At 39.6% G+C, this 13340-nt stretch overlaps 1 protein-coding gene across 6 annotated transcripts in view; it reads left to right on the top strand.

Annotated features, from left to right (window-relative positions):
* Positions 1–9055: 9055 nt before the first annotated feature.
* cacnb1 (calcium channel, voltage-dependent, beta 1 subunit) overlaps positions 9056–13340 on the top strand; it is a 96479-nt gene continuing 92194 nt past the window's right edge. For 3 of the 6 annotated variants that reach the window (XM_034189464.1, XM_034189463.1, XM_034189467.1), the window contains exon 1: positions 9057–9305. In XM_034189464.1, coding sequence (XP_034045355.1) covers positions 9216–9305 — 90 coding nt within the window. In that variant the 5' untranslated portion in view covers positions 9057–9215. Of the gene's footprint in view, positions 9306–13340 lie in introns of all 6 variants that reach the window. The other 3 variants (XM_034189462.1, XM_034189461.1, XM_034189465.1) reach the window with 2 other exon arrangements.

Here is a 13340-nt window from a genome sequence, read left to right as displayed (position 1 = left end):
GATCCTTATTCTGGATGGCATTACCCTGACCTCTAGTAATACTGTGAGAAATCTTGGAGTCATTTTTGATCAGGATATGTCATTCAAAGCGCATATTAAACAAATATGTAGGACTGCTTTTTTGCATTTACGCAATATCTCTAAAATCAGAAAGGTCTTGTCTCAGAGTGATGCTGAAAAACTAATTAATGCATTTATTTCCTCTAGGCTGGACTATTGTAATTCATTATTATCAGGTTGTCCTAAAAGTTCCCTAAAAAGCCTTCAGTTAATTCAAAATGCTGCAGCTAGAGTACTGACGGGGACTAGAAGGAGAGAGCATATCTCACCCATATTGGCCTCTCTTCATTGGCTTCCTGTTAATTCTAGAATAGAATTTAAAATTCTTCTTCTTACTTATAAGGTTTTGAATAATCAGGTCCCATCTTATCTTAGGGACCTCGTAGTACCATATCATCCCAATAGAGCGCTTTGCTCTCAGACTGCAGGCTTACTTGTAGTTCCTAGGGTTTGTAAGAGTAGAATGGGAGGCAGAGCCTTCAGCTTTCAGGCTCCTCTCCTGTGGAACCAGCTCCCAATTCAGATCAGGGAGACAGACACCCTCTCTACTTTTAAGATTAGGCTTAAAACTTTCCTTTTTGCTAAAGCTTATAGTTAGGGCTGGATCAGGTGACCCTGAACCATCCCTTAGTTATGCTGCTATAGACTTAGACTGCTGGGGGGTTCCCATGATGCACTGTTTCTTTCTCTTTTTGCTCTGTATGCACCACTCTGCATTTAATCATTAGTGATTGATCTCTGCTCCCCTCCACAGCATGTCTTTTTCCTGATTCTCTCCCTCAGCCCCAACCAGTCCAGCAGAAGACTGCCCCTCCCTGAGCCTGGTTCTGCTGGAGGTTTCTTCCTGTTAAAATGGAGTTTTTCCTTCCCACTGTAGCCAAGTGCTTGCTCACAGGGGGTCGTTTTGACCGTTGGGGTTTTACATAATTATTGTATGGCCTTGCCTTACAATATAAAGCGCCTTGGGGCAACTGTTTGTTGTGATTTGACGCTATATAAAAAAATTGATTGATTGATTGATTGATTGGCCAGGATGCATAAGAGCATCATTAGGGCTCTGAGCGTTAATTGTACAAGTTCACTATGCCAAAATAATCAGTTTTACAAGAGCAGTTCTGCACTGATCATGATTTTGTAAGAAGAAACTGTGCATCTTGTTCTGCATGAATGCCAGGATTGCTATTTGTATGTGTGCGCATGTGTTATTAAAACAAACAACTTGATTTCAAAGTGGGTTAAGACTGGCACATTTAAACCAAGCCAATATAAACAGTCGATGGCTTCCCTCACCTGTGCACGCTTTCTCAGTTTGCACAATAATTTTATTCTTGCACTAAATATTCTGCTGTCTTAATTCTTGGAGACTCTGTGCTGCAGTTTATTCAAGATAATTGTAGACTGTTGAAAAGCACAGTGGACCCCAAATGTGTGCGTTTCCAGCAGGGGACGTCCTCAGACTGCTGCTGGAGCATCACAGGGGCTCATCGGAGATCACAAAAAGCATCGCCTCAAATTTAAGCAGGATGAAGGAAAGGCTTTGTGACAGTTCATGGTGAGAGGAAGTCTGTGGAATCAGCATGGTGTAAAAAAAAAGGATTAGAATATCAGCAGCATGTCAACCTGTCAGACCATTGAGGGAACAAACACCTCAGACAAACCCGCAAACACACAACACCTCACAAAACCGACAATCAGGTGATTTAATTATATGAAGACAATCGGACATCCGACCCTAGCAGTTTTGACCTTCACCCAGATTGGTTGACCTCTGGTTGTCCTTGCCAGAGCAATTCTGGTATCCACCTAAGTGTGAACATGTGATCCAAATAGGTTTGAAAATCAAATCCTTTGACCTCACCCTTTGCTCATCTGTTACAGTACCAAGATATCAGTATTGAGATACAGATTTAGTTTAAATCCCTGCAAGGCAGTGAAGATTAAAGATTCTGTGCTTTTTTATTTTATTTTATTTTTTTAAATCAGGGAACAACATGACTCTTGCTTTGTCTGCATTCAGAATAAGTTTCAAATCACATAAAGTGTGTTACACAGCTTTAAATCAAGTTGTTGCTGACAGAGATCCTGATTTGTTGTGGGTGCAGGAGATCACGGTATCATCAGCGAAAAAGTGAATTAATGGTCTTGCATTTTCGTGCAAGACCATTAATATATATAATAAAAAGTAGTGATCTGAGGACTGATCCTTGGGGCACACCTTTGGAAACAAGCCCTGGGATTTTCCTGACAGATAAATCACTAAAAAGGGCTGCACATTCATGCATGCAGTTGAGAAATGTATTAAAATCATGAACTATTTTTAAGACTGCTAAATTTGAATTACAAAAAAAATTTGATTGTATATTAAAAAGTCCTTCTGTTGTTCATTGACAATCTAGTCCTGGTTCCAACTGAGAATCAAAGTAAACCACGCTGATGATAAGCTGAACACTGTTATAAGGCTTCCACCCTGAATAAACTCAACATGAAATGATCATTACCTACTTCAAGAAGAAATGAATGTTATCTTGCATATCTTAAAGTCGTCTTATTGTGTAAAAATCTGTGTTTTTGAAATCTGCCTTTTGCTGTTAAATATGGTTGGAGTTTCACCTTAAATGTCCTTCAAATTAAATTTTTTTCTAAGTATGCACCAACTGCAGTGCCATAAATCAAATCAATGCCTGAAACGGCTCGTGTTAACCTTCTGTAACATACAACACAAAAGTCCACATACGGACTACCGCTGCTCCATGTGACACGCCCACAAGCTGTGCTCATATGTCACTGCAGTAAAATGCATTTTGCAAGTGTTTCCTCCATTATTGCGCACAGTTTTGCACAGCAGAAAGAAATACACTTTACAGAGGCGCACTACAATACAGGCTCAAATTTCGTGAATTTTGACCATGTTCTTCACTGACCGTTGTACATGCTGCCTAGGAGTGGGCGGAGTGTGGAATAGGTGGAGGGCGGAGTATGGCGATGACTCTGCTCGCGTTGAAGAAGCTAATGCTATGTGGTTCGGAATTTGCAGAATTATGGAAAGCAGAATCAGTTTCAAGTCAATCTCAGCATTAAATGTGAGGAAATCAGGTTTCAAATGGAGCTGTGCAATTTGTTCTCACAGTCATTTCAAACCCGAATGAATGCAGCGAATATAGTTAAGTGACTGACACAGCTAATGCTAGCAATGGAACCAAACCGGAGCGTAGCATCGTCACCACCAACAGTGTTGGGGTTATAAAGAGCTGACTGACATCGACTGTAGTGAACCCAAACAACTGTTTTGTGGTTAGCAGAAGCAATTTTTATTCTTTATCACATTAGGCAACAATTATTAGCTTTTTTTTTTTTTTAACAGTGCGACAGTTGACTTTCCGCCAACACGCTTTGGGGCCCCTGTTTCTGGAAACCACTAGTTAACAGCGCTCTCTCTCATACTGAGGACCCATCACTAAAATCACATAAAATACAAATAATAAAAGGAGCCGGTGGTTGTATTGTTCTTCCATCAATCCATCAGTGAAGGTGGGGTCTGATCAGCGGGGCGTGGCCCTCGAATCCCAGCTGGAGTCTGTGGAGCACACGCAGAAAGAAAGAGCGTCAAAGCAAACTGAAGGAAACAAAGTGATTCCTGTAAGGGGGACAAAATTTGCCTTCAAAATAAAAGCCTACTGTTATTACACGAACTGCATTCTAATTACATTTTGTTGTAAGTCCGTAAGTAAAAGAGTGCTGGTTAATTGAATCTATATGAAATGTGGAGTATTAAATGCTCATTTGTTTGTTTAATTTTTGTGCATCCTGTTGTATGACAAAATCAAACTATCTTTTGGGGGAGGTGATGGTCTAGTGGTTAAGGTGTTGGGCTTCAGACCAGAGGATCCTGGGTTCAAATCCCCACCTGACTGGAAAATCACTAAGGGCCTTTGGGCAAGGTCTTTAATCCCCTATTGCTCCCCTTTAATCCCCTATGAGCACCTTGTATGGTAGCACCCTGACATCGGGGTGAATGTGAGGCATAATTGTAAAGCGCTTTGAGCGTCTGATGCAGATGGAAAAGCGCTATATAAACGCAGTCCATTTATTTCTTTTATGCTATCTGTTGGAAGGTGTCCATCTATTCTATTCTATTCTATTGTTAGATTATGCACAACAGACCAAACACAGACATTTCCCCCCATTATATTATTTATATTATTTGGTGTTTAAGTCAGGAATTCCAAACTGAAATCAGCTTGTTCTCTCTAAGGGGGCCAAATTAATACTCAAATAATTACCAAATCAGCCTTCACCTTATCAATCAATCAATCAATTTTTTTTTATATAACGCCAAATCACAACAAACAGTTGCCCCAAGGCGCTTTATATTGTAAGGCAAGGCCATACAATAATGATGTAAAACCCCAACGGTCAAAACGACCCCCTGTGAGCAAGCACTTGGCTACAGTGGGAAGGAAAAACTCCCTTTTAACAGGAAGAAACCTCCAGCAGAACCAGGCTCAGGGAGGGGCAGTCTTCTGCTGGGACTGGTTGGGGCTGAGGGAGAGAACCAGGAAAAAGACATGCTGTGGAGGGGAGCAGAGATCGATCACTAATGATTAAATGCAGAGTGGTGCATACAGAGCAAAAAGAGAAAGAAACAGTGCATCATGGGAACCCCCAGCAGTCTACGTCTATAGCAGCATAACTAAGGGATGGTTCAGGGTCACCTGATCCAGCCCTAACTATAAGCTTTAGCAAAAAGGAAAGTTTTAAGCCTAATCTTAAAAGTAGAGAGGGTGTCTGTCTCCCTGATCTGAATTGGGAGCTGGTTCCACAGGAGAGGAGCCTGAAAGCTGAAGGCTCTGCCTCCCATTCTACTCTTACAAACCCTAGGAACTACAAGTAAGCCTGCAGTCTGAGAGCGAAGCGCTCTATTGGGGTGATATGGTACTACGAGGTCCCTAAGATAAGATGGGACCTGATTATTCAAAACCTTATAAGTAAGAAGAAGAATTTTAAATTCTATTCTAGAATTAACAGGAAGCCAATGAAGAGAGGCCAATATGGGTGAGATATGCTCTCTCCTTCTAGTCCCCGTCAGCACTCTAGCTGCAGCATTTTGAATTAACTGAAGGCTTTTTAGGGAACTTTTAGGACAACCTGATAATAATGAATTACAATAGTCCAGCCTAGAGGAAATAAATGCATGAATTAGTTTTCAGCATCACTCTGAGATAAGACCTTTCTGATTTTAGAGATATTGCGTAAATGCAAAAAAGCAGTCCTACATATTTGTTTAATATGCGCTTTGAATGACATATCCTGATCAAAAATGACTCCAAGATTTCTCACAGTATTACTAGAGGTCAGGGTAATGCCATCCAGAGTAAGGATCTGGTTAGACACCATGTTTCTAAGATTTGTGGGGCCAAGTACAATAACTTCAGTTTTATCTGAGTTTAAAAGCAGGAAATTAGAGGTCATCCATGTCTTTATGTCTGTAAGACAATCCTGCAGTTTAGCTAATTGGTGTGTGTCCTCTGGCTTCATGGATAGATAAAGCTGGGTATCATCTGCGTAACAATGAAAATTTAAGCAATACCGTCTAATAATACTGCCTAAGGGAAGCATATATAAAGTGAATAAAATTGGTCCTAGCACAGAACCTTGTGGAACTCCATAATTAACTTTAGTCTGTGAAGAAGATTCCCCATTTACATGAACAAATTGTAATCTATTAGACAAATATGATTCAAACCACCGCAGCGCAGTGCCTTTAATACCTATGGCATGCTCTAATCTCTGTAATAAAATTTTATGGTCAACAGTATCAAAAGCAGCACTGAGGTCTAACAGAACAAGCACAGAGATGAGTCCACTGTCCGAGGCCATAAGAAGATCATTTGTAACCTTCACTAATGCTGTTTCTGTACTATGATGAATTCTAAAACCTGACTGAAACTCTTCAAATAGACCATTCCTCTGCAGATGATCAGTTAGCTGTTTTACAACTACCCTTTCAAAAATTTTTGAGAGAAAAGGAAGGTTGGAGATTGGCCTATAATTAGCTAAGATAGCTGGGTCAAGTGATGGCTTTTTAAGTAATGGTTTAATTACTGCCACCTTAAAAGCCTGTGGTACATAGCCAACTAACAAAGATAGATTGATCATATTTAAGATCGAAGCATTAAATAATGGTAGGGCTTCCTTGAGCAGCCTGGTAGGAATGGGGTCTAATAAACATGTTGATGGTTTGGATGAAGTAACTAATGAAAATAACTCAGACAGAACAATCGGAGAGAAAGAGTCTAACCAAATACCGGCATCACTGAAAGCAGCCAAAGATAACGATACGTCTTTGGGATGGTTATGAGTAATTTTTTCTCTAATAGTTAAAATTTTGTTAGCAAAGAAAGTCATGAACTCATTACTAGTTAAAGATAATGGAATACTCAGCTCAATAGAGCTCTGACTCTTTGTCAGCCTGGCTACAGTGCTGAAAAGAAACCTGGGGTTGTTCTTATTTTCTTCAATTAGTGATGAGTAGAAAGATGTCCTAGCTTTACGGAGGGCTTTTTTATAGAGCAACAGACTCTTTTTCCAGGCTAAGTGAAGATCTTCTAAATTAGTGAGACGCCATTTCCTCTCCAACTTACGGGTTATCTGCTTTAAGCTACGAGTTTGAGAGTTATACCATGGAGTCAGACACTTCTGATTTAAAGCTCTCTTTTTCAGAGGAGCTACAGCATCCAAAGTTGTCTTCAATGAGGATGTAAAACTATTGACGAGATACTCTATCTCCCTTACAGAGTTTAGGTAGCTACTCTGCACTGTGTTGTTATATGGCATTAGAGAACATAAAGAAGGAATCATATCCTTAAACCTAGTTACAGCGCTTTCTGAAAGACTTCTAGTGTAATGAAACTTATTCCCTACTGCTGGGTAGTCCATCAGAGTAAATGTAAATGTTATTAAAAAATGATCAGACAGAAGGGAGTTTTCAGGGAATACTGTTAAGTCTTCTATTTCCATACCATAAGTCAGAACAAGATCTAAGATATGATTAAAGTGGTGGGTGGACTCATTTACTTTTGAGCAAAGCCAATAGAGTCTAATAATAGATTAAATGCAGTGTTGAGGCTGTCATTCTCAGCATCTGTGTGGATGTTAAAATCGCCCACTATAATTATCTTATCTGAGCTAAGCACTAAGTCAGACAAAAGGTCCGAAAATTCACAGAGAAACTCACAGTAACGACCAGGTGGACGATAGATAATAACAAATAAAACTGGTTTTTGGGACTTCCAATTTGGATGGACAAGACTAAGAGACAAGCTTTCAAATGAATTAAAGCTCTGTCTGGGTTTTTGATTAATTAATAAGCTGGAATGGAAGATTGCTGCTAATCCTCCGCCTCGGCCCGTGCTACGAGCATTCTGACAGTTAGTGTGACTCGGGGGTGTTGACTCATTTAAACTAACATATTCATCCTGCTGTAACCAGGTTTCTGTTAGGCAGAATAAATCAATATGTTGATCAATTATTATATCATTTACCAACAGGGACTTAGAAGAGAGAGACCTAATGTTTAATAGACCACATTTAACTGTTTTAGTCTGTGGTGCAGTTGAAGGTGCTATATTATTTTTTCTTTTTGAATTTTTATGCTTAAATAGATTTTTGCTGGTTATTGGTAGTCTGGGAGCAGGCACCGTCTCTACGGGGATGGGGTAATGAGGGGATGGCAGGGGGAGAGAAGCTGCAGAGAGGTGTGTAAGACTACAACTCTGCTTCCTGGTCCCAACCCTGGATAGTCACGGTTTGGAGGATTTAAGAAAATTAGCCAGATTTCTAGAAATGAGAGCTGCTCCATCCAAAGTGGGATGGATGCCGTCTCTCCTAACAAGACCAGGTTTTCCCCAGAAGCTTTGCCAATTATCTATGAAGCCCACCTCATTTTTTGGACACCACTCAGACAGCCAGCAATTCAAGGAGAACATGCGGCTAAACATGTCACCTTATAGATTAGCAGTATTGCCACAGTTACTTTGAAAAAGTAATCTGATTACTGATTACTCCTTGAAAAAGTGCCTTAGTTACTTTACTGATTGCTCAATTTAAAAATACTTACTTAAGTTAGATTGCTACTTACTTTATTAGTTACATTTGGCAGCTGCCGAAAATAAAGTAACAAAAGTAACTGTGGCAACACTGTAGATTAGAGTAGATTTATTGTCATTGTCATTGCACAAGTGCAACAACAACAAAATTACATTTACACTCCAATTACCTTAGACAAGATACAGCAATTAATCCACAAATATTACTTATTTACCATAATAATGGCACACATCAGAATTAAAGACAACACATATACATTTGACATTGTTTATGTGCACTAAACTTGAAGCAGTCCATCATCCGAATTGAGGCAAAGTGGGTGAAGGCTGCAGCAGGAGGGGCCTGTGCCGCCTAGCTTGGGGAGTTGAAGGCTGCAGCAGTAAAAAAAAAATGCACTGCCTCCAGGGTGGCAGGGAGGAAGCCAGGGTGAGGGGAGTGGAGGAATGTGACCGTCCTTGCCGGGGTCCCAAGCTGATGAGACATGATACTGTTGTAATATTAAATTCAGTGATGGAATCTATATTGTCCATACTGCATTCTGACCTTCATTTCAGATTTATAAACATATGTTCTGGAGTAAAATTTAACGTTTTTGTTAGAAATAATAAATTCTGAAACTGAGGCGTTCGTATCAAATATTTGCAATTCAATGATGATGATGATGATCACGGTGTTGGTGGCTTAGTGGTTAGCACTGTTGCCTCACAGCAAGAAGGTCCTGCGATTGTTGATTCTTAGGTCGTAACTTTTCCATCCCCCACCCTCCGCAAAAAAGATAAAAATGTCACTTTTTGTATTAATACCATTACTTTGACAGTGCTATCCGGATGTGCCGTGTTTTGACTGCGATGACTTGACAGCGGTGTGAGCGCAGTGTGGAACGCTATTGGCTGGAGGGAGGCAGCTGTTGCCATTATATTAGCAGGCAGCTCAGATACATCAGCGCTGTTATTACCTTCAACCTCAAACCCCCAAAAATGAGCTTGTCGGTGCCATAATAATACCAAAACTGAAAATATAGATTTAAAAAAAAAAAAAAAGTTAAATCAATGGTACAGAAAAGTAGTATGTCCAGGACGCCTTCGACCTCAACCCAGGAGATCCAAATGGACATGTTCGACCATCATCCACACACACAGGTAAGAAAATAAAATAAAATAAAAAACAGCGACAAAAACTCACATTACTGACTGAAAGCTTCAAATGTGCAAAGAAAAGCGAAAGGTATGAAAAGGCGTTTGAAAGAAAGCAAAGCAAATTGGCCCTGAAAGATTAACAGGTTGTTCCTCAGTTAAACAAGGCAGAATTTTGGTGTAAAATGGTGTTTTAATGTTGTTTAATGCAGAGATTTCAACAGTTAAAGGATTTTTAATTTTTTTTTAAATGAGATAAAAATATAAAATAAGTTTTAGTTTATACCTTTAAAAAAAATCTGTATTCCGTGTCTGTTTCCTTTATAACTATATATTTATATGATGTAATAAATGTTTATGTCTTTTGGAGTAAAACCAAACCTTGTTTGAGCTGATAGATAATTTTGATATGTGGACAGGGTCACTGAATTATAACACAGGTGAACTTTTCCTACCAGATGTGCAATTTTATTTTATTTTATTATTTGTTATTTTTGAACCAGTGCCATGAAATCAGTTTTATCTCCACACGTTCCACCCTTTTCAGAAAAAGAAGGAAAAAACCCCACTCGTCATTCAGTCACTTGTGATGGTGTGACTTTTCCACGCTAACACGACGCTGTGGGCAGTTTGAATGGGAGAGGATACATGACGAGTATATCGAGAACAAACACACCCACTGTGCCGAAAAAACAACAACAAAAAAAGAATCCTCACTACACACACAACTAATCCAAATCTCCCGCTCCTCCTTTAGCTCCTCGTCCCCCCTTCGGCTCATCAAACCTTCCTTTCACCGTCCTCCCACCACCTCGTGTCTGTTTTTAGAAATTGGATCTTTATCAGTTGCGCTGGGAAACAGATGGACCCCCTCCTGTGTGGCCCCTTGGATCACTTCAGTATGAAGTTGACACAGATCTGCGGCGGGTCACGGTACTCGCCGTGGTTATAACTCTGCTGTGGACGGAACAGGCAGGGAGCGGCTTTTCTCATATCCTGAAGGAGGCCGCGGGGTTTGTACCTCCAGAACGCTTGAGCAGATCCAAAATCAAAAAGTAGGATGAGGGGTGGGGTCGCTTCCATTAAAGATGATGTCCACTAGTGGCTGAGGGTTGGTGGCGATATCGTTACGCGACATGTCCTCAACATTCACTCAAGACTGATATCGCACATGCAACAGCATCTTTAATTAAGATGGGAGGATGTTCACCAACAGGAATCCAACCCCCTCCCTTCCTGTGGTATTTTCCTGCCCTTTGGCAGCGGGAATCATTCGTGGATTGGGGCAGCAGGTGTATCCCTAAAACAGAGATACATACAAGGGGACATCAAAATGATTTAACTGAAAATTAAAGGTTCCTGAACAAGGGCTCATAGTTTGAATCCCAATGGGGTCAACTCCAGTAAGATTCCTTATTGTTAAACAACTAAGCCTACTGGGGCCACTCAGTGTCCAAGAACAAGATAAGTGCTCAATCTTTCATTATTTTGTTGGTGTGCACCCTAAAAATGAGGTGGTCAAGGTCAAATCAACCAATATCTTATGTTGAAATTGCAGTCATCTGGGAAGTATTCACAGCACTTCAAGTTTTCTACATTTTGTTATTTTGGAGCCTTCTACCAAAATGGAGGAATTTCAGTTTTGATCTCAAAATTCTAAACACAATACCCCATAATGACAATGTGATTTTTTTTTTTTTTTAGATTTTTGCAAAGTTAGTGAAAAAAATCCCCCTCACATGTACATAAGTATTCACAGCCTTTACCACGAAGCTCAAAATTGAGCTCAGGCTCATCCTGTTTCCACTCGTCATACTTGAGCTGTTTCCACATCTTAGTTGGAGTCCACCTGGGGTAAATTCAGTTGATTGGACATGATTTGGAAAGACACACACCTGTCTACATATAAGGTCCCACAGTTGACAGAGCACAAACCAAGCGTGAAGTCAAAGGAATTGTCTGTAGACCTCCGAGACAGGATTGTCTCAGGATTGTCTTGGGAAGGGTACAGAAACATTCCACGTCCCAACAGCCAGGGGCTGTGAGCATGGACCGGGCCGCCGGGCCACCCGCCCTTGACCGCCACCCAATCCTCTCTGCACCCAACTCCCATGGCCCCCTCTGCAGGTGCTGAACCCACAGGAGGGCGGGCCCACGTCACTCTTTCGAGCTGAGCCCGGCCAGGCCCCATGGGCTAAGGCCCAACCACCAGGCGCTCGCGCGCGAGCCCCAACCCCAGGCCTGGCTCCAAGGTGGGACCCCGGCTCCGCCATACGGGGCGACGTCACGGTCCTTGATCTTTTACTGGTCATGGAGGTTCTGAACTGCCCTTAGTCTGACCCGTCACCTAGGACCTGTTTGCCTTGGGAGACCCTACAGGGAGCAAAAGCCCCCCGCGACCCGACTCCAGATAAAGTGGAAGAAAATGGATGGATGGATGGATGGATGGATGGGTACAGAAACATTTCTGCTACTTTGAAAGTCCCAATGAGCACATTGGCCTCCATCATCCTTAAATGATCCATTTACTTATATTTGTAATCTGTCTCTGTCAACTGGGGTTTTTCCAGATGAAATGAAAATTGCTAAGGTAGTCCCATTATATAAAAATGGAGACAAACATAATTTTTCTAATTACAGGCCAGTATCATTGCTTCCACAGTTTTCTAAAATTATGGAAAAAGTTTTTGTAACAAGATTGGATACATTTATTGAGAAACATCATATTTTAAATAATGCTCAGTATGGATTCAGAACAAAACATTTGACAGCTATGGCAATTATGGAACTAATAGAGAAAATATCAACAACAATAGATAATAAGGATTATTTTGTAAGTATTTTTATTGACCTGAAAAAGGCTTTTGATGTTATAGACCACTCAAGATTGCTCCACAAGTTACAACAATATGGAATAAGAGGTGTTGCACATCAGTGGGTAAAAAGCTACTTAGAAAATAGAAAACAGTTTGTTCAGATAAATAATACCAAATCAGAATTGTGTAACATTATTTATGGAGTACCACAAGGATCGGTACTTGGACCCAAACTGTTTATTTTGTATATCAATGATTTTGTGAATGTATCCAATGTGCTTGGCAGCATTTTATTTGCTGATGATACAACGCTGTTTTACTCTGGATCAGATATACAGGAAGTAGCACAAGTGATAAATACAGAGTTGGAAAAAGTTAAACATTGGTTTGATATAAACAGATTGTCACTAAATGTTAATAAGACAAATTTCATATTGTTTAATGATAGAGCGAAAAAAAATAATGTGTCATTACAAATAGATGGAATGGATATACAAAGGGTAAAAGAAATGAAATTTTTAGGAGTCATGATTGATGAAGATCTTACATGGAAGTCACACATAAATTACATAAAAGGAAAAATAGCGAAAGCCATTGCTGTTTTGCATAAAGTAAAATATTCATTAAATAGTTATGGTTTATTAACATTGTACAATTCATTGATTGTCCCATATTTAACTTACTGTGTAGAAATCTGGGGATCAACATATACAACCTATATACAACCTTTATTTATTTTGCAGAAAAGAGCTTTAAAAGTGATTAGTAACAGTGGTTTTAGAGATCCATCTAATCCATTGTTTATTAAGTATAGGGTACTTAAATTTCATGATTTAGTTGATTTTAAAATATTACAAACGATGTACCAAGTTAATAAAAATACTTTACCAACAAACATTCAAAATATGTTTGAAAAAAGAGTAAGTAGTTATAAATTGAAAGGAATAGAAGTCTTTAAAAAAACAAGATTTAGAACCAAAGTAAAGGAAAGGAGTATTGCAGTAAATGGTGTCAAATTATGGAACAATCTTAATAAAGAAATTAAAGAATTAAGGTCGCTTAAATTATTTAAAAAACATATTAAATTAGATGTATTAAGTAAGTATGAAACTATGAAGTAAGTCAGTGGGCTGCAAGAAAGTCAAAAAAAAAAAGTAAACTTAATAATGTTTGGAGTGTCTTAAGTTTAAATGTAACCTATCAGTGATGTAATCTATTAATTAAT

Source organism: Thalassophryne amazonica, chromosome 16 (assembly GCF_902500255.1).
Source record: "Thalassophryne amazonica chromosome 16, fThaAma1.1, whole genome shotgun sequence".
NCBI lineage: Eukaryota > Metazoa > Chordata > Actinopteri > Batrachoidiformes > Batrachoididae > Thalassophryne > Thalassophryne amazonica.
The sequence above is the reverse complement of the archived record's forward strand: the minus strand, read 5'-3'. Positions and strand labels throughout refer to the sequence as shown.